General features: G+C 41.6%; 1 protein-coding gene across 3 annotated transcripts in view; it reads right to left on the reverse strand.

The window, feature by feature from the left end:
- Positions 1-14433, reverse strand: part of ITPR2 (inositol 1,4,5-trisphosphate receptor type 2) — a 523758-nt gene extending 509325 nt beyond the window's left edge. For all 3 annotated transcript variants that reach the window (XR_004483814.2, XM_033430221.2, XM_004270904.3), the window contains exon 1: positions 14294-14433. Coding sequence is in view for 2 of the 3 variants with exons in the window: in XM_033430221.2 (XP_033286112.1) it covers positions 14294-14385 (92 nt within the window). In the remaining variant the exon portion in view is untranslated. The remainder of the gene's footprint in view (positions 1-14293) is intronic.
- Between the last annotated feature and the right edge of the window lie 8534 nt (positions 14434-22967).

The raw sequence follows: 22967 nt of genomic DNA on the forward strand, positions 1-22967 counted from the left end.
ATAAACAATAGATAAGGCGGAGTGCCTTTGAATAGCCTACTAAACAAATACCAGCTGAAAAACTGGTTTACTGCAAATTTTTATAAACATAATACAGCAGAACTTTTAAATCAATGCAATATGAACTTGGCCAAGCCTCCAAAGAGACTCCTGCTGATTTTTCAGATATAAAAATAATAGTAGTAGTAATAATAATAATGGTTTCCACCTATTTAACACTTAGGTGCCCAAGGGCCTGATGCTTACTAAGTGTTTTACATATTTTAACTGCCATTAGTCATCATGGCAATACTACAAGCCAGGCAATAATCCCACCTTACAGATAAGGAAATTGAGGTTCTCGATATTAAGTAACTTCCAAAGATCATACCATGAGAAGGAGTAAAGCCATAATTTGAAACCAGGTTTGTCTGAATCAAACACTGATCCTCTTAACCATCATGCTAAAATATTCATTTGTTCAGTATATTTCTTGAATACCTGTTATGTGACAGACACTGTGCAAGATATTGAGGACATAACTGTACACAACACAGTTGCTGCCCTTACAGAGTTTAAAGTCTAGTGGGAGAAACATACATAATCCAATAATCTTATAAATCTTATAAATAGAAGTACAGTTCAAACTACAACTGGGATAAATTTTCTGAAGGAAACAAATATGGTGCTGTATGAGCATATATGTAGCAAAGGGAGCTCACACAGTCAGGGAGATCAGGAAAAGCTCACTGCAGAAGTGTCACAGAGGAATCTAAAATATGGCAAAAATGAACCTATCTACAAAACAGAAACAGACTCACAGACATAGAGAACAGACATGTGGTTGCCAAGGGGAGGGGGGTGGGGGAGGGAAGGACTGGGAGTGTGGGATGAGCAGATGTAAACTATTATTACAGGATGGATAAACAACAAGGTCCTACTGTATAGCACAGGGAGCTATATTCAATATCCTGTGATAAACCATAATGGAAAAGAATATAAAAAAAAGAATGTCTGTATGTGGATAACTGAGTCACTTTGTTGTGCAGCAGAGATTGCCACAACATTGTAAATCAACTCGACTTCAATAAAAATTAAAAGAAAAAAGAAGTATCACAGAGCTGAAATCTGAATGATAAACAGGCATTAATTAGGTGAAAGGCGTAGGGGGTTAAGAGGGGAAACCAATCGAAAGAGGAAACAAACATGTGAAAAGGCCCTACGGTAAGAGGGAGCTCAGAATGTTTGTGCAACTAAAAAGGGGGAAAAAAAGGCCTTATGCCTGAAACAGAGCCAGAGGATGGAAATATGGTGCAAGACAAGGCTTGTACCTCTTCCCAGAACCATGGAAAGCCTGAAGTCATACCGGGCGTAATGACATTCTAACCAACTGTAAGCAAATGAAGGGGAAACTTCTTTCAAGTCTATATGTTCCATTTTTTAAAGTAATAAAGCAACAATGAATATTTTAATTCATAAATCTTTTGGGGTCTAAAGGCAAACACTAAACAAAGATACTGCCCTTTCAATGATTCTGATGACAAGCTACTCTTCATTCCCAACTCCAGCTGCTGGATTCAGGCTGCCTTCATGTATCACCTGATTCCTCCCATGCCTGCCATTTGCAGCCTTCTTCTATTTCTCTTTACCACCGTCTGATCTTCCTAGAGCAAAAGCTGATTATTTCATTCTTCTACTTAACAATCCATCAATGGCCTCACACTGCCTAATGGGGAATACATGATCTGGTCCTTGTCTGCCCATCTAGTTTCATCTTCTGTTCGAATACAGTAGAGTCAGGATTTGAGGTTGTCCAGAGATCAGGTTCATTTCTTGATATTCTATTATTCCTGAAGTATTGGCCTCATCCACATGGTTCAAGGTGGCTTCTTCCCTGCCACATTACAAATAGCTGAATGGGGACTGGATAGGGAGGAAAGGAAGGAGGAGAGTAAACCTCTCCTTTAAGAACCTAACCACAAATTATAGTCTGAGGCCACACCTGGCTACAAGCGAGGCTAGGGAACGTGGTCTTTATTCTGAGCATCCACAAACTCAAGTACTTCTATTAGTATGGAAGAGGGAAAAATTAATTTGGGGGAATAACTAGCAATCTCTGATACAGAAATAAAAATTAATATGCATTTTTTGCTAAATTAAATACAGTTCAAACTAAATGATTCAGTTGATATTAAGTTTATTATAACTTCTATTTTGAAAAAAATGTGCAATACAAATGTTGATCTACTCTTTAGAAAATGTTAATGGTATAAATTTATGGATATCTTGTCGCCAAAGTAATTACTGCCTCTCAAGACTTGTACATGTCAGTTTACTTAAACAATTCTTTATTCAGATTCTCCAGTAATTAACAGTGTTTTTCGACTTGCAATTTGATAATTTTTAAGACCCAGTTCTGAGAGATTCTTTAGCAGCCAAGACTTCAGAAATAAGTACTTGGTTTCACCCTGACAGATACAATGACTTCATTTGTACTGACCAGGAAAGGAGACTCATTCTTGACATGGATTTAGAATTGGAACTCAATTACTAAATCATGTCCTGCCAGGTAAATAGGGAAGAAAGGTAAATAAAGGCCCTTTATCATTTGTTATTAATCCTAGCAATGGATTAATTTAGTAAAGTTTTAGATAACTAACACTTTCATCAACGAGTCTTGATTTGATTTAAAATGTCATAGTATTTACCATTCCTTGCCACAAGTAGAGTCCTCAATACAACAAAATTCCGTCCTTTACCTTCCCTGCCTATTTTAACAAACCAAGACTGAAATTACCCTCTTTGAAAACATGGCTGAAACCAAAAATCTACTTGAAATGCAAATGTTTTAAGTAGTTATGTCCCTGATACTAGCAATGACATTGAACACTTTAGCCGAACACAAGTAACTAGTCCTTAAATCATTACCTTACTTTGGATCCCTAACGTAACTGTGTTTGGTGATTTGGGTAAGATTTTTTAAGTCACTGTCTTTACTTGGTATGATACACTTCAAAAGGATTAATCTGGATGTTATAGAAATGAAGCAGAACTCTGATAACATTTTGTATCTTTCATCTCAAAATTATTTTCTAAAGATATTATATTTTTAAACATCATAGTGGATGTTAGAACTAGAGGGAACAGAACGACCTTGTTTTGCTTTTTTAAATTATTATTGTGTAATTTTTACATATCTATATTTTTCACTTTATTTCTCTGTCCTATACGCAGATATGCTCTCAGAGAAGTTCTCATTTGTACACCGCTACCAGTGAGGATTCCAAGAATAAGAGTACAACACCGGAGAATTTCAAGTTCTTAAAGAGAATGACCAAACATGTCTTTTAGAGTAAGACTGAGGCAAAGCACATTAAAACAGACTTAGTCAATAGAAAGAATATAAAGTAATGAAAAACAAAAATACCGTTCATTTGTTCTCCTCAACCTATATTTAAATGCCTATCCCTTTCCAGACACTTACTCCTAAATTTCAAAAATAAAAATTACAAGTTGTTGTATGCCCTCTTCTATTTTTCTAAAGTTCTATAAATTCCCCAATTACTTTCTGATTCCAAATTGGCAAATTATTTCCAACTAAACTTTTCTGCTGATAGCTGTTAAAGTATAAAATATTTCCCTGGATGTATTATATATTATCCACTAAGAGAAAGGGCTGATCGAAATTAAGAAATGGTCTCACAAAATGCTTACAAATTCAACTCTTTGCACACATTAAAAACAAAATTAAACTTTCATAAATATTAACTTTAATGTGCCTATAACATACAAATCATTAAATAAGGCTATATACATTACTTTTTCCAGGCTGTAAGTTTTATCACATGTTGGACTAGGTAGGTGCAGAGATATGACCCAAGAGATTATAAACGTACCTAGTACAGCAAGATTTAATGGCACTATAAATCCAGTGGCAACCTTCATCCATTTTAAAAGAATTACCCATATGAATTCTCAAAATATTTAATAAGAACAATTACACTGACTTTACAATTATATTGACTTTTTTCCAGAAAGGGACTGATATTAACAGCTACTTAAAGATTTGGGAATATGCATATCTTAATTCAACAAATATTCATTCAATAAATATTTATGGAGTCAAGCACTTGAGATGCTCAGTGACAAAACAAAAGATCTCTGCCTTCAAAGAGCTTACATTCTACCAGTGTAGACAGATGATAAACAATGAACACAATAAATAGTAAATTATACTGTGTGTAATAAGATGGTATGTAAAAAAAGGTAAAGCACGGTAAGGAGAACAGGAAAGGCTGAGGCAAAATGTTAAATACATTACTATGTGACCCAGCAATTCCCCTGCTTAGGTATATACCCAAAGGAATTAAGAACATGTGTCCACATAGAACCTTGTACACAAATATTCATCACAGCATTTTTCATCATAGTCAAAAAATAGAAACAACACAAATGATAATCAACTGATGAGTTGTGATGAAACACAATGTGCTGTATCCTTACAATGGGATATTATTCAGCAATAAAAAGGAATGGAGTACTGATACATGTTACAATGTGGATGGATCCTTGGAAACATTATGCTTAGTAAAATAAGCCAGACACAAAAGGACCAATATTGTATGATTCTACGTATACGAGGCCCCTAGAATAGGTAAATTCAGAGACAGAAACTAGACTAGGGATTACGGCGGATGGTGGGGGAGACGATGGGGAGTTATTGTCAAAAGGATAAAGAGTTCGTTTGGGATGATGAAAATGGGGAATGGTGATGGTTGCCCAATATTGTGAGTGCACTTAATGCCGCTGAATTTTACACTTAAAAATGAATAAGATGGTACCGTTTATGTTATGTATATTACCATAATTTATTTTAAAAGGTGCTAAGAAGTTACTATTAAATTACCTACTAAGCGGTAACACCTCAGCTCATGCCCAGGTCCTCTGTGCTTTCCTTCTGCCCTACCACAATGCCCCAGAAGCAGGCAAAACTCGGAGCCCTGCTCACAGGGATCTCCCTGGTGGTCAGATCTGGCCTCACGACTTTCTTTTATGGACATGAGTGAATAATCCAAGAGGGGCCAAATTCTATCACTCTGTATTTTCAATGCTAAGAAGAGAGATACTGGGCTTCCCAGGTGGCGCAGTGGTTGAGAGTCCACCTGCCAATGCAGGGGACACGGGTTCGAGCCCTGGTCTGGGAAGATCCCACATGCCACGGAGCAGCTAGGCCCGTGAGCCACAGCTACCGAGCCTGTGCTCTAGAGCCTGTGCTCCACAACAAGAGAGGCCGCGATAGTGAGAGGCCCGCGCACCGCGATGAAGAGTGGCCCCCGCTTGCCGCAACTAGAGGAAAGCCCTCGCACAGAAACGAAGACCAAACGCAGCCAAAAGTAAATAAATAAATAAAATTTTAAAAAAATAATAAAAAGAAGAGAGATACAGAGTATAGGAAACTGCTGTATCCTAGTCATGTAAATGGCAGGACCCAGAGAGAAGGTTCTGCTACTGAGATGCCCACAGCAGCACTGGGTTTCTGCCTTTCTTAATGCTCAGTTGTTGAGCTCATCATTCAATTTCTTAGAGCTCCTCCAGTATCTTTATACTAATAAATTTCCTTCTTTCCTTAAGCTGTCCAAAGATGGTTTCTGTTCCTTACAAACAACAGAACCTTAGTTCTAATACTCAACTCTTAAGCTTTATCCATATGGGCAAAGGGATATGCAAATGTCCTTTGCTTTCCAAATCTCTGGAGCTTTTGTGACAACACAGTAAGAACTGGGATAGCAAGGGATACCTATAGATTGTTTTTCAAGAGTTCCAAGACAATTCAGTATGAGGCTTTCAAAAATTTAACTAAATGTGAGTTGGAGAGCACTTTATTCTCTGAAATTTTTACAAATAATACTTCTATTTGCCGCTAGAAAGTTAATCAAGAATTTTTTAATCCAGTTTCTCTTTGCTGGGTTTTTGTGTGTTTGTTTGAGCTCTTATATTTAGCTCTGCTGATCCATAAATTCCTTACACAATTTGCAGAATCCTCTTTAAACAGGAGATATACGGACAGCAGTAGTGTCTGCTCCTAGTGGCTATTTCATAATCAGTCATTACCGCAAGGTCTTGGAGAGCTAGATATTATGGTATCTATTTCATAATCAGTCATTACCACAAGGTCTTGGAGAGCTAGATATCTAGGAATTAATTAAAAACCTAAAAGTTTTTTCTAAGACTCCACCGAGGAATTTTTTGGATAACTAACATATAAAAGTCCAGCATTTTGTAATTTTCACAGAGATTTTTATGATGACATTTTAACAATGACTCAAACACTTTAATAGATAGAACCTCAGTAACGTGCGCTTGAATTAAGAATTTAGATACGAATATAGATTATGCTTTGTTTACTTCCTAAGTCTTTCCCGGCATTCATGGGACTCTATCTATGGCCTCTATCGCTTGTTAAACACCAAAAGGAAATGAGGGCATGGTGTACTGCACACATACCAGAAGGGTATTCTATGCCAAGTCGGGGAGAGAGAGCGAGAGTGTGTGTGTGTGTGTGTGCGCGCGTGTGTGTGTGTGTGCGTGTGTGTGTGTGTGTTGAATAGTCACAGGCACTATGAGACAAAAAAATTTAGAACTATTTTATTACAGATGGAAAGTTGTCCTTAATGCCAAAGCTTCCAGGGATCTAGAAGACTATTGAAGTTCATGATTAATGAAGAAAAACTATGAAACACTGGGGCTAAGGAAAAATAAAGGGGAAAGGAGTGAAAACAGAATATGCAAAGGAGCTGGAAACATTGTAAAATTCCCCCCCAAAATTGCCAAGTTTCTGGGCTTTATATCCTGCCCTCTTTATCTCTGGTCTCAGTAAACTCAGCACACATGACAAGGATTGAAGGCAGTCCAAATAAACTCAGAGGGTCTGAATCAAACTTAAAGCTCTCACATTTGATAAATAAGCATAAAATATGTTTTTTGATCACTTCTTCTATCTTTGCATATCTCAATAATATCAAATTGTTTCCTTCCTTTTTTGGAGCTATTAAAATGAACAATAAAACTTCACCAATTTTTTTAATAAAAGAAAAAAGTACCAAGAATATATGATCAAATTATGGGTACAGATTTGAGACAAATATCCATCTTAATGATCCTCCAAAGTTCAGCTACATACCACCTCCTCCTTGAAGTCCTCCTCAGGTCATACCAGCCAGAGGAAGAATCCTCCTCTGTTTCCCTATGAATACGGTTTTTAATCATCTTTATTTGAAAAGAATTGCTTTATGTTGCAGTTATTCAATACCAATCTTATCTCCATTACTAAATAATGACTACACTGATTTCACAAATATTTATTAAATGCCTACCATTTACCAGGAATTGTGTGAGGTGCTGAGCATACAAGGATTATAAAGTCAGAGTCAGTTCCTGATCTTGTGGCATTTACAACTGTGAGAGCAAAACTATCAAATGCCTTTAGTTTCCCATAGATCCTAGTCAAGTGTCATACCACAGATTTCTCAAAGGAAGTTTGAGTTTTTGAGATGATAATTTAAAATAGCACAATATCTGGCATCTCTTCATACTGTATCCCTAACACATAGTCAGGGCTCGTTAAATATGCGTCAGGTGAACCAATGATTCAGTCCGCAGCATCCTCCAGCATAAACCACATCACCAGGAAAGGTCCATAGACTGGATTCACGATGCGGACACATTTTCAATTTTATGATTAAATTTTTTTCTGAATAAACTGATAATTTATTCTTAATTCAGGGTTGGAGTTCTATAGGTTTGTGTCAGAATAAACTATAAAGTAGCATTATTAACCAATCATTGATTTGAATTTTGAGAGGGCTGATCCATCCATTTCAAAGATATTCAATAAAGGGCTTCCCTGGTGGCCCAGTGGTTGAGTCCGCCTGCCGATGCTGGGGACATGGGTTCGTGCCCCGGTCCGGGAAGATCCCACATGCCGCAGAGTGGCTGGGCCCGTGAGCCATGGCCGCTGAGCCTGCGCGTCCAGAGCCTGTGCTCCGCAACGGGAGAGGCCACAACAGTGAGAGGCCCGCGTACCGCAAAAAAAAAAAAAAAAAAAAAAAAAAAAAGGAATAAAATTCAATCTATTGTTATGCTAGAAATTTGTCATAGAAGACCACTGTTACTTCCTTTGTATTTATATATGAAGATACACCTTGTGCCTGGAATTTAAGTTTTAAAGTTTGAATTTAACTTTAAAGTTTTAAAGTAATCTGTCTATATTCTGTAAGTTATATACACGCTATCTATACAAGAACAGTTCCAAAGGGGAAACATGACTGTGAAAAGTGCTACCTACACAAAAACAGAAATTTTAAGCAAAAAACCTCTGTTAAATCTAGAATGAGGCCAAGCAACTGCTTCTGAATTCTCTTTCTATCAAAGCCAAGGATCAGGGGTACTTAAGGAACGATGGTTGTTTACCTGACTGAGCGGGTCTAAAAGCTGCAGTGTTGTTTATAGAATGACTTAAGTTTAAGAAATGGTAGACCTTTCAGCTTAAAATAGACTTTATGTTCACCACTTCAGAAACTGTCTTTGTACTCCAGCTGATTTAAAGTTCCATAACATGACACTACTTACCCTTAGGCTTTCCAGAACAACTCAATATTCAAGATTATACTGTCTTCTTCCTCCCCACTAAACACACATGCAAATACCCAATAGATTTTTAGACACTTTTATCACAGTAACATAAGCCCTAGCCAAAACAAAGCTAGTTCATACACCTAGTTATAGCAGAAAATAATGCTGTTACTTGGTGGGGTTCTGTTTAGAAGAGGCTAAAGATAAATTACAAATTATGCAAATATAAAAGTTGGCTATAACCACTCCTTGCTTCATCTATGACTCTCTACTGATCAAACAGTCCTACTAAGGGAAAGATTTTTCAAACCATGGTAAGAATAGCACAATTAAATAAGAAAAATAATAATAAATCAAATCTGTAACCATTTAAATATTAAAACTTTAAGCAGAAAAAAGATCAGGAAGGGAAATTCAAAGGACTATAATTGGTAAAAATAAAACATAAGTCTTATTCATCCATCTAAGGAATTAAGTCAGAATTATACACTGTGTGACCCACCGTCCCCCTACCTGATGTCTACTGTTGAACACGGAAACAAAGGAATTAAAAAGCGCATTGAATTGGCCACAATCAAGCAGTAATTAAGAATAAGGGCCCTGATCTTTTCCCACTCCGGTAAAACACTATCATGATACTTGGCAGTCACTGCACCAATGGGTGGTCACCTGAGTGTTTTCTCAGACCTTAATTAGTGGGTGCTGATTCTTAGTAGATCCCAAAAAGAAACCGCAAGTCAAAGGCAACAATCACTTAAACATATGTATACAGACGTGCATAAACACACACACACACACACACACGTGCACACTTGTCATTCACTAACCTCTCAACCACATGGAGAACAGACAATGAAACAACTGTATACTTTCTATTGATTCTACTGTCCCACCCGTCCTGGGAATTCTGCCATGCTCACTCCCACTGTGTGGTACCTGACCATTGGTCAAGTTGATATACCCAAAATATGAAGTGTCAGAAGTGTCAATGACCAGGGAAGTAAATCTTAGTATAAAGAAATGGAGGAAGGGGGAAGGGACAATTAACACTGCATTTGATACAAATCAAAACTACAATGAGGTAGCACCTCACACCAGTCAGAATGGCCATCATTAAAAAGTCTACAAATAACAAATGCTGGAGAGGGTATGGAGCAAAGGGAACCCTCCTACACTGTTGATGGGAATGTAAGTTGGTGCAGCTGCTATGGAGAGCAGTGTGGAGCTTCCTCAGAAAACTAAGAAATAGAACTACCATATGATCCAGCAATCCTACTCCTGGGCATATAGCCAGACAAAACTCTAGTTCAAAAAGATACATGCACCCCTATGTTCATAGCAGCATTCTTCACAATAGCCAAGACGTGGAAACAACCTATGTGTCCGTCGACAGATGAATGGATAAAGAAGATGTGGTACATATATACAATGGAATATTACTCAGCCATAAAAAAAGAATGAAATAATGCCATTTGTAGCAACATGGATGCAACTAGAGATTATCATACTAAGTAAATTCGAAAGAGAAAGACAAATACCATGTGATATCACTTATAAGTGGAATCTAAAATATGACAGAAATGAACAGAAACAGACTCACAGACATAGAGAACAGACTGGTGGTTGCCAAGGGGGAGGGAGTTGGAGGAGGAACGGAGTGGGAGGTTGGGGTGAGCAGATGTACCTTTTATACATAGAATGGATAAACAACAAGGTCCTACTGTATAGCGCAGAGAACTATATTCAGTATCCTGTGATAAACCACAATGGAAAAGAATATTAAAAAAAGGAATGTATATATACAACTGAATCACTTCACTGTATAGCAGAAATTAATGTAAATTTTACAAATTTACAATGTAAACATTGTAAATCAACTATACTTCAATTTAAAAATTAAAAAAGAAAAAACAAAAGTAACACCGCATCTGAAATTGTACAACATATCCCAAAAGTCCTCCCTTCTATTTTTTTTTTTTTTTTTTGCGGTATGTGGGCCTCTCACTGTTGTGGCCTCTCCCTTTGCGGAGCACAGGCTCCAGACACGCAGGCTCAGCGGTCATGGCTCACGGGCCCAGCCACTCCGCGGCATGTGGGATCCTCCCGGACCGGGACACGAACCCGTGTCCCCTGCATCGGCAGGCGGACTCTCAACCACTGTACCACCAGGGAAGCCCCCTCCCTTCTCTTTTAAAAGAAAAATAAAAACCATAACCCTAAAATGTACAGTACAAAAAAAAATTGTTTATTTAAAATATATTCACCATCTTCAACAGGATTTAAAGTAGTTTTCCTTAAGTCAAGATAAGTGTTTCCTAAATAGATCTTTAGATGAAAAATTAAGTTAGAAAACATAAACCAGGCCCCTTTTGCACCAATACAAGCTGGGAGAACAATACTCTACCTCATTTAGCAATAACTCAGGGTTCAGAAACGTCAGGTAAATCCTGGTTAAAGGATAACTGGGGAAAAAAGGGAAATGCAAGTCTTTGCAACCGGAGCAGTCTAATTCCTCAGACTGAGATATCAAACTTAAAAGCTAGGTCACAGAGCCTACAAAAAGCTTCCTACATTTCCAGTTGGAAGGGCCTCTAAAAGGGCCTACTAAACTCTAATAGAGTGAAACTGTGATTTTTTTCAGGTGAAAAATTCATGACCTTATTACAAAAATTCCCAAAAGCAATAATAACAACGTGCATCCTGTCAAACAAATTTATACATGAGATACTAAAATCAGACAAAATTTATCTGCAGAAAAATAAATATGTATGAATTACCTGTAATGCTGTAAACTCCATTCTCACTATCTCCTAAGGTGAATTTGAAAAACCATCATGCAACCAAAAGCGTCAAATAGATAAACAGCAAAGATAGAAATCAGAAACTTCCAGCCTCGTTTTTAGCTCTTCCGTTGAGTTTTTAATATTACAGTGGAACGAACTATGCTGGCTAAATAGATACAATGCCAGTGTCTCCAATGGAGCTCTCTGATTCATTTTAACAATTCACACAACTTTGAAGAAACTTAAGGCCCACAATAATATAAGCATAATGTGGATTTTCCTAGCAACTCTCTAAAAAAAATGGGCTCTTGCCTTTCTGTCTCTTTCATTCACTTTTATAATACCCCAGGGGCAGGGGCATCATATACTCCTTCTCTTACTCTCCACAAAGACATGCTGACACGAAAAGAGAATAAATGATATGAACACGGTCATAATTAGCAACAGACCTCGTACAACTGACCTCCAACTATAGAAGAGCAAAGAAATTCAACTTGAAGTATGTACTCTGTCTTTGACAGAAAAGGTGTATAATGAGCCTACAAAAGTATAATGAAAAACTATAATGCTGCTTTGATTTCATGGTCCTAAAACACATCCTAAAGTATCTACCAGTTGTCATCTAAAATAACAAAGTAGGTGATGCTACTTTGCCTAGACAACATTTCATGTGGCATGAACAGAGGCTCCTGCCAGCTTTGTAACTACTAAAACTCTCAGGCCAACGTAGTTCCATCAGTTAAAGAAAAAGGATATCTAATCAGAGCACCAAGCTTCACCAGCGGCAGCATTTCCAACGATCCGTCCTCACCTTAGAATTGAGCTGCACAGAGGTCTTGTCATATTAACCTCAACAAGAATCAGTTTGTCAACGGAAAAATAATACTGCACAAACACACTCTAAGGCAACTCAACTTCCAAAACACCAGCAAGAAATGTTGACTATGAATAAATATTTTATACAAACATACGCTACATGAAAGCTTCTTTTGCTCAAGATGATGTGTAACCAACGAAACACACACTTGGCTGAGTCTGGAGACAGGGTTATAGTTCCAGCTTTTGGCATTAATGTCCTTCCTCTGCTTCACAGGTAAGTCCCTTCATTTCTCTTCCCCGAGGTTTCTCTATCTCCAAAATGAGCAGGACAGACTCCACAACTGCTAAAGTATGTAGTGACCGAAACACATACCTTTGCTGAATAAGACACTACAAAAACATGGCTTTTTATTTCACTAGGTTTTATACTCTATTCCTAATCCTTTTTATTATTTTGTCCACGACTGTAACTGTCACTCACAGCCACCTAGGTAGTGACAATTACAACAGCTAACCCTTAATACAAGTGCTCCTACGCCACGTACTGTGCTAAGCACCTTATGTTAACTCACTTCTTCGTCAGCACAATCCTACGAGGTAGTAACCATGAGTGAGGAAACTGAGATGCAATTATGTGACTTGCCCAGGGTCATAAGGTTCACAGGCAGAGAAGCCGGGATTTGACCCCAAGCCCTTCCTGATCAACCACCAGGTTAAACACACCTAGAGAGTCTACCGAGGGGAAGGGTGAGGTGAAGCAGAGTCCATCTGCAAAATGTTGCGGGAAGCCCAAACACTGACCTTGTACTAAGAACTCTCTGGGAAACAAATGGCAGCTTATGATTTACAAACCCAGCACAAAAGCACCTGTCACGGCTATTCTTTTCTTCCATGCTTCAGTTTCACTTAACATTGATCTTAAAGGGATTAAATTAAATCTACCTCCCTTCTTTCACGCATTGAGGGAGATGCACAAATAACAGAAACTGGGCAAGTTCTGGTGACGTCCACGTCCCCTGTGGGGTAGACACCACTCCATTAACGGCATGGCTCAAAGCCACCGTCCAGGGACACTGCATGTTAAGTCATGTGCCCTAAAACCTAACAGCAGAAAAAAGTGACCAGTCCGAAGTGGAAACACCAGTTTCTCAGCCTGAAATCTCTAAGACTGGGGAGTCTAGCTACTGAGACCAGGCGGTAAAAACAACAAAAAAATGTACGCATCAAAATACAGTGCAGTCAGTGTGCGTTTAAACTGCGAGCTGGTATTTACAATCAGGACAGAGAGAAAATACTAGTAATCAAGGAAGTCCTCTTTAACCATCTAGCACACGGTTATGTTTATATATCTATTTCCCCCATTCGTAAATCAACTCCAATCTCAAGAGCCCTGCACTTGGCCGAGTCCCAGGAGAGGTTGAGCATTTCAGTGGGCCAAAGCCCGGGGAAGGGAGAAATCAGGTGTGAGTTCTAGAACCCAGGAGGCCGTCGGAGCCCCCAGGCTGCCCCCGAGGCGGGGCGAGTCCCCGTTTAGCAAGGCCAAAAGGAAATCACTTCAGCGAAGTGGGACGGTGAGCTCCTCCCGCAGGGAAAAGCCACACTCCCGCTCGCCACATCGCCTGAGTTTCATATCCAAGGCCACGGACTTTTATTGACTGGTCTTACAAACCCGGCCCTGAAGGACAAGGGCTTGAGAGCGGTGGCGAGAAAAGATGGGGAAGAGGAGGTATTTTGTTTCACAGGGGAAAAAAAAAATTTTTTTAATCAGAACAACCCACGGAGAAGCCAACGAAGACTTCTTCACCGGGCCTGTCTCCGGGCTTTTGAATCACTTCCTCCTTTTCAGATGCGTCTCTGAGCTTGAGATTACGAAGTAGCAAAGAAAGTCTTGCCTCTATGGGCAGCTTCCTGCGAGCGAGCGAGCCGAGCGCACGGCGCTGTCCGCGGGCGCAGAGCCTGCCCTGCCTCCCGGCCACCCCAGGCGGGAGCGGGCGCCGGGGCACGCGGCGGCGCCACGAGGGACTGGGATGGGTTCCTAGGGGCCCTAGCGCCAGCGCTCCCCAGCCCGCGCCCCGGCTTACCCCAGCGTGTTGATGAAACCGTTGACCGAGCCCTCCGCGTACAGGGACACGATGTCCCCTATGTAGAGGAAGCTGGACATTTTATCGGACATGCTGCTTCATGCTCCGAAGAATACGTCCCTCCTCTTCTCTGCGCCCTCGCCGCCCTCTCCGGGGAGCCGCCGCGGCAGAGGAACGGAGCGCCCGCCTGTAGCGCACAGAGCGGCGGCGGCGGGCACGGCCCGAAGGATCAAGTGTCAGGCTCAGCCCTGCCCCGCGCCTGGGGAGCCGCCAGGAGGGGCGCTGCAGCTCCGGACACCCCGCGACGTGCGCCGCCCGGACGCCCGGAGCGCCGCAGCCGCCGCCGCCTCCCCGGCAAGTTTCCTGTTCCTTTTAGAAGTTTTCTCTCCAACACCTTTTGCTCCTCCTCCTCCCTCCTCTACTCCCTCCTCCACCTACCCTCCCCGCTCCGCGCCCAGCCGCAGCGGTCCCCGCAGCCCGGCCAGAGATGGTGCTTGCAGAGCCCCTCGGTTCCTTCGGGGGAATTTTTGCACCAGGTGGTGGTGCCCATTGGGCGAAGGGGAGGAGAGGAACCGGGGGACGAGAGGGCGGAGGCCAATCAGGCGGCGGCGGCCTGGGGCGGAGCCGGGCCGGGGCGGGGCGACCAGGGTAGGGGGTGGGGCCCGGCCACCCGGGAAGCAGTGGCGCGCGCTGACCGAACGCGGGGGTGGCGCTGGAGGGGCGGCGGGATCCCCGAACCGGGAAGCGGTCGTCGGAGAGCCGCCCAGGAGAGGCTAGACTTGGGGTGCGACAGTTCCCGCCTGGAAAAGCGAAGGATGGCGGGGCCGAGACCCAGTCCCTTGTCTTAAAGGGGCCGGGGAGGATTGAGAATTGGCGATGGGGCGCGCGCGCGGGACCGGAGCGGAGTGAGCCGGCGATACCCGTGGAGATGAAAAGGAGGAGCCGGAGCGGCGTGGGTGCGTGGGGTGGATAATTTGCTGACGCAGGGAGAGGAAGGAAGGTGTTGAAGCAAAGGAAAAAGTAGAACATTTTTTAAAATACACAATAAAGAAAGAAAATAAAAAGGAGAAGGAGGGTGAAGGGAGGGAAGGGGGAGGGTCTGTCTCTATTTGGACTATGTAGTTTAGGTTTTGTCTCGAGTATAGGGCGTTAGTGAAACTTGACCCGTCAGCAGATGTCCAGGTGGACATGAGGTAAAAGTCACTTGGCCGGGCCAGCAATTTTTTTAGCCAACCATAGGCGGTGAACCTTCTCTTAAGCCTCCTGGTCTCTTAATCCCGCGCCCCCTGCTCTTAACCCGGAGCCCACGTTTAACTTTCTACTTCCGGAAGCCCAATGTCACAGTCTCATTGACCGTCTTGGTTTGTTTACTTTTAAAGCTTCTGACTCTTAAAGCTCCAACGGTCATAAATGAAACTGGCAGCGGGACACGCTTCCACACCTTCCCCGTTGCTTTTGTAACCCTCATCATTTTACAAGACTTTTGTCCTACCCTTCCGGAAGACCTGGAGAAGGCAGACTTGGACAGCAGTTATGACACTAGCCACCCAAAGAATTGTGACCTAGGGCAAGGTTTGCTGAAAGGTGGAGGAACCCAGGGCGTGCACAGAGGTGTGTGCCAAATTGTGCAACAGACCAAAATGTAAATTTACAGTTCGAGGCTGTCTTACAGTTTGAAGATGGTTTGGGTTGAGACTTATAATCACATAATGGAATAGGAAAGAATAAGCTTAATGTTCAGACACCTGTGTTTAGAAAGCCTGCAGGATAGAGGAGAATAAAGTGTTAGACCCAGAATCCAGGAAATTCCAGCACAAAGCCTGAATGTACTGAGATAAACTGGACCCAGTCATTGTCCTACCATACAGCTGACAGATCTCTCTTTACTTCTGCGTTCTCCTTTGGAAATGCTTACTTAGCAACTTAGAAATGCCTGTTACATGATAGAAGCCCTCTTCTGTCTACATGATACATGATATTACTGTTGGGAGCCTCCAAGACATTGGACGAGCTATTTAAAAGCTTGAGATGGAGGGTGATGAAGACCCTGAAAATGGAGGTTTCTGTTTATCCAAGAGATCTATGGATTACATTCTGTGGTTTCCCATGTTGCACAGTCCTGTGCCATACATCCAAATGGATGCTGCACAATTATTAGCCAAAGTCATGAATGTTTTTCTTTGTTTCCTCTAGGTACAAACTATCAGTGAACAAGATATTACAAAACAAGTGGGTGATTGTTTATGCTAACGAACAGGTACAAACTTCAAACCACATACCCAAGACCAATGGGTTTCTTCCTCCTCACCCCGTCCTCACAAGTCACCACCCACTGAGGTGTCCTATGTAGTCTGAGGCCTGGATCTGGTCACACTGCTGCATTAACATGGCAAAGATAGTCAGCCAACCACCAAAGGTTTAGGCTCTCCTTCCATGGCAGCCAAGCCTCCTTAAAAGAGTCTTCCCAGCCTTACCTATTCTGGCAACTCTGCCTTTATTTGCTCAGCTCAGAAACCTTGGAATCGTTTTTTGTTTGTTTGTTTTTGCGGTACGCGGGCCTCTCACTGTCGTGGCCTCTCCCATTGCGGAGCACAGGCTCCGGACGCACAGGCTCAGCGGCCATGGCTCACGGGCCCAGCCGCTCTGGCATGTGGGATCTTCCTGGACCAGGGCACGAACCCGTATCCCCTGCATCGGCAGGTGGACTCTTAACCACTGCGCCACCAGGGAAGCCCTTGGAATCGTTTCTGACTCCTCTCTCACACCCCACATTCAGTCCATCAGCAAATCCTGTCAGCTCTACCTTCACAGTATAAACAACATCCTACCACCCTGGTCCATGCTTCCATCATCTCTCTCCTGGGTCGTAACAGACTCCTCACTGATCTCCCCACTTCCACCTTTGCACCTTTATGATCTATTCTCAACCAAGAAGCGAGACATTTGCTGTTAAAATAGAAGTTAGATCAAGTTCTGCTCAAAACACTGCAACGACTTCCCATCTCAGAATGAATTCTGAAGTCACTTCCATGGCCTATATGGCCGTATTTAATGTGCCTCCTGAGCCGACGTATTGTAGTACGTCTGTGCAGGTACGCATGTGTGAGTGGCACTTACACGTTAGTAAGCAGTGAGCAGTACGCACCTGCACCACTGTTCTCAGAGCCCCCCACTGCCCCTCTGACTTCATCTCCTGCCACTGACTTGACCTCATTCCAACCACCTTGGCCTCCTTGCTCGCCCTCATATATGCCAAGCCTGCTCCCTGTTGAGGGCACTTAACTTACTGTTCCCTCTGCCGGGCATGTTCTTCCCATGTGTATCTGCAAGGCTCAATCCCTCTCTTGCTTCAGATCTCTGCTCTGATGTCACCCTGTCATGAGGCCTTCCCTGACGACGCTATATAAAATACTGTCAGCCCCATTTGCTATCTCCCTACTCTATTTTTCTTTTTTTTTTAATAAATTTATTTATTTATTTATGTTTGGCTGCGTTGGGTCTTCGTTGCTGCATGTGGCTCTCTCTAGTTGCAGCGAGTTGCGGAGCATGGGCTCTAGGCACGCGGGCTTCGGTAGTTGTGGCACGCGGGCTCAGTAGTTGTGCCTCACGGGCTCTAGAGCACAGGCTAAATAGTTGCGGCACACAGGCTTAGTTGCTTCTCATCATGTGGGATCTTCCTGGACTAGGGATCGAACCCATGTTCCCTGCATTGGCAGGCAGGTTCTTAACCACTGAGCCCCCAGGGAAGTCCCTCTATTTATTTTTCTTAGTTTTTTTTTTATCATAGCATGTTATACATTTATTTGCTTATTTATTTGTCCTGTCTCCTCCCAGTAGAATATAGGTTCCATGATGGCAGAGAATTTGTGTGTTTTCATCACTGCTTTATTCCACTCTATAAAAGAGTTCTTGGCACTATCATGTGCCTATTAATAAATATATGTTGAGTGAGTGGGGGGAAAAAATCACCTAGTGCAACATCTTTGTGGAGTCTCAGGACCTCTGTGAAGCTTGCTCCCTCCAAGAGTAACCATATTTCAATTGGGATGCATGTTCACCCTAATCTCAGATCCCCAAACTTTCTTCATGTTCTATCATTATCTTCTCTCTGAAGCTAATCGTGGGACACAGACCTCCCCATTTACACCTAATCCTAATTCTAACTCACTCTACACTACCTGTCAATAAGTACCATTAACCCACTGTGATTTAGCTAAATCCCACATGAGAGGAGAATGAAGGAAAAGGGAGAGTCCTGAATTTACTGAGACTAAAGCTGCAATGATTGAGAAAACCTGAAGTTACTGAATTTATCCAGAACTGGCCAGGTTAAGTTTGCCATCAGTAGAGATGGGCACTTAAAACAGATTAAATTATCAAAAACTAGTTTGGCCTCACACCATGTACAAAAATTAACTCAAAATGGACCGAAGACCTAAATATAAAACTTTTATAAGAAAACATAGAGGTAAGTGTTCATAATATTGAATTTAGCAATGGTCTCTTAATTATGACACCAAAGCCATAAGCAACAAAAAAAAGATAGATAAATTTGACTTCACCAAAGTTAAAAACTTTTGTGCTTCAAAGGACACTATAAAAAAAGTGAAAATACAATATACAGAATGGGAGGGAATATTTGCAAATCATGTATCTGATAAGTAACTTGTATCTAGAATATTTTTGAAAAACTCTTACAACTCAACAATAAGAAGACAAATAACTTTTTAAATGAGTAAAGGATGTGAATAGTCATTTCTCCAAAGAAGATATACAAATGGCCAATAAGCATGCAAAAAGATGCTCAACATCATTAATCATCAAGGAAACACAAATTAATACAACAATGAGATTTCATTTCACATCCACTGGGATGGCTACAATAAAAATGACAGATAATAACAAGTGCTGACAAAGATATGGGAAAACTGGAACCCTCTACTGCTGGTAGAAATGTAAAATTGTACAACACTTTCGAAAAGAGTTTGGCAGTCCCTGAACAAGGTGAATGTAGACTAGCCATTTGACCCAGCAATTCCATCTCTTGTATATATCCAAGAGAAATGAAAACATATGTATACAGGAAAATTTGTACAAAAATGTTCATAGTAGCTTTATTCATAGTAGCCAATGTCCATCAACTGATGAATGGATAAATACATAGTGGAATATTACTTGGTCATAAAAAGGAATGAACTATTGATTCATGCTGCAGCATAGATGAACCTTGAAAACATTATACTAAGTAAAAGAAACCAGTCAGAAAAGATCACATATGATTCCATTCACATAAAATGTCCAGAACAGGCAAATCCATGTAGATAAAAAGTTAAGTAGCGGTTACCTAGGGCCTGTAGTGGGTAAGTAAAGGACACAGCGTTTCTTTTTGGGGTGATGAGAAAGTATTCTTCAAACTTACACCTCTGTTCAGCATATACTTCCCTTTAACTTGACCTATGCGTTCTTGGTTCCACCTGACACCTACTTCAAGCAAGGGTAGCCTCATACCTAGCTGCCGAGAAGGGGGAAAGTGTGCTAGGTTACAACTAAAGAGAATTCAGGGACTTCCCTGGTGGTCCAGTGGTTAAGACTTCACCTTTCAATGCAGGGGATGCAGGTTCAATCCCTGGTCAGGGAACTAAGATCCCACATGCCTCTTGGCCAAAAAACCAAAACATAAAACAGAAGCAATATTGTAACAAGTTCAATAAAGACTTTAAAAATGGTCCAAGAAAAAAAAAAAAGAGACTTTAAAAAATAGATAAAATTTTTTTTAAATAAAAAGAATTCAGTGAAGCTGTAGGTGGGGTAAAACACATTACTTAATTCCTCACTAATCGTCTGACTACACAAACTCAAAAATGTCCCATCTTCCAATGAAAATCACTTTTGTCATCATGTAGCATCAGCAACCTCTTAAGAATCCAGGCACAAAGTCTTAGAGTCACTCTTTATTCTTTCCTCTACCTATTTCTTTCTTTTATCTCAAGAACGTCTCCTCGGACTTCCCTGGTGGCGCAGTGGTTGAGTCCGCCTGCCGATGCAGCGGACACGGGTTCGTGCCCCGGTCCGGGAAGATCCCACATGCCGCGGAGCGGCTGGGCCCGTGAGCCATGGCCGCTGAGCCTGCGCGTCCAGAGCCTGTGCTCTGCAACGGGGGAGGCCACAACAGTGAGAGGCCCGCGTACCGCAAAAAAAAAAAAAAAAAGAATGTCTCCTCTTTACCTTCTCCACTATCCTTGCTCTGTTCTATACTGTTGCCTACTCACTGGTCTCCACCCTTCCAGTCTCCCCCACCCACCATCCTCAAAGCAAGCCAGGACAGTCTCCTTACAAAGTTGATCTGATCAAAACTGTTCAGACTTACAATGACACCCCCCTGTTTGCAGAAGAAAGTTCAAAGTCTTTAACCTGCTAGTGTGAATATTAGATATTGTGAACATCAGTCCATCTAAATGGATTTCCACCACCATGTCCTAGCATTCCACACTGACTATGACCTGGTCTCCTCCTTTGATATCCATAGTTTCTACTCTTCCACTCCTCATATCCTCGTGGAAAGCCAGACTTCCCACATATAATCTGACAATTTTAGTCTCCATGCTTTTGAGTGTGATGGTCCCTCTGCCAGAAATTGCCCTTCCTCCTTTCCTTCTCCTGCTTCTACATGCCCAAGCTCCATTTCCCCAGTGAAGCTTCCCAGATACTGCCAGGGCAAAGTTCTCCTTCCTACTGAATCCCCATCTCCATATTCATGATGGAGAGTTCTGTGGATTTGCTCCCTAGCAAATACACCTTAGTCATTTATACGGCCTGCTGTGAAATTTTGAACTAAAAAAAAAATGCTGTGACTTGCCTCTAGGTTCAGGCTGGAAGGAGAAGAGTAGATGATGACATAGGGAAGAATGTAGAAGGACAATCTCATAGTCATCCTCAGCTGCTGTTGTGAGGTAGATCCCAGAGAGCCGTCCACTTTTCCCCCATGTCTAACAGCCTGGATGGGGTTAACTCCACCCCCCAACTCTGAGCATGGGTCCTCACTGGTCTAAACCAGGGCTTCTCAAACTTTAGTGTAAGAACCATCTTAAAACACAGCTCCCTGGGCCCCGTCCCATGAGATTTTTGACTTAGCAGGTCTAGAGTGGGGCTTACTAGCATTTCTGAAGGGGGTGGTTTTGTGTGGGCAAGGGTTGGGGGAGTCGGGGGTGAAACAGACCTTGGTTAGTGGGAACACTTTGCTGAGAAAATGACTTGTTTTTCATTTTTATTTTGAAATAATCTCAAACTTACAAAAAAGTTACAAAAGAGTAACTTTTTACAAAGAGTACATCACTTTGACCCAAATTCATCAGTTTTTATAATTTGCTATGTTTGTTTCATCATTGTCTTTCTCTACAAACACACACATACATACAATTTATGTTTAGAACCATCTGACTATAGGTTGCATAATCATGCCCCTTTACCTAATACTTCGTGTATTCCTAAGAACAAAGATATTCTCTTCTATATCCATAGTACAGCTATCCAGCTCGGAAAATTTAACATTGATCTAAAACTTTAATCTACTATCCGTATTCCAATGTTGTCAATTGTCCAAATAGTATCCTTTATAGCATTTTTTTCCTCCAGGACAGAATCCCATCCAGGATCACATATGGCATTTAGTTGTCATATCTCTTCAGTCTCTTTTGATCTGTACCAATTCCTCAGCCATCCTTTGTCTTTAATGACATTGATGTTTTTGAAGAACCAAGCCATTTACTTATAGGATAGTCCTCAATTTGGGTTTGTCTTGCATTTCTTCATAATTAGACTAGGTTAAGTATTTCCAGCTAGAATAATACACAAGTGATGAACTGTACTTCCCCAGGTAACCTTGACTTCAGGCACACAGTGTCTATCTGCCCCCTCATTTATGACATTAGTTTTGATCACTGTCAAAGTGTTGTCTAGTGGAGAAGAGTTTGGCAGTAATCCCAAACCAGCCGTCTTTTCAATGTTTGCTTCACAAGAAACATTCTCTTAGCTTGAGAAAACTCCGGAAATGTAGGCCAATCTCAAAGCAGCAGCAAGTCTGATTTTCCTGCCAAAAATGGTGTCCAACCCATCTCCTGACCTTTAACCTCTCTGTTTCCAAAGCTGGAGTTTGACATCAGTCTACCGTGTTTCCCTACCTGCTGGGGACAAATACCAAGCTCCCCAAGTGGTGCCTTCGAAGTTCTTCCCACTAAACTAGATATGAGAGCCAATCATCCCTTCCACACCCTCTCCCCTAACACACACACACGCACACACACACACACACACACACACACACACACACGGGTCTTGCCCATGCACTGGGGGTGTGGTAAGACTCACAACACAGCAGCAGCTCACTCCAAAGCACTTCAAAACCATCTCTCATCTCCAACAGCCCAATTCAAATGTTTCCCTTCATGATTTGCATCTATTCAATGCCTCCACTGAAACTCACAATCTAACATCCTATTAAAATATTCTTCGAATCTATCTGATAGTCACAAATCTTAGAGCTATTTACACTATCTGCTCTTAAATTACTCGAATATTTCAATTCTTGCTTACTTCAATTTGCAACGATTCTTCCCCAAATATAATTTCATGTTCTCAGCTAGATATCAGGACAGTATTCATCAATCATAACTATACC

Source organism: Orcinus orca, chromosome 11 (assembly GCF_937001465.1).
Source record: "Orcinus orca chromosome 11, mOrcOrc1.1, whole genome shotgun sequence".
Classification (NCBI taxonomy): Eukaryota; Metazoa; Chordata; class Mammalia; order Artiodactyla; family Delphinidae; genus Orcinus; species Orcinus orca.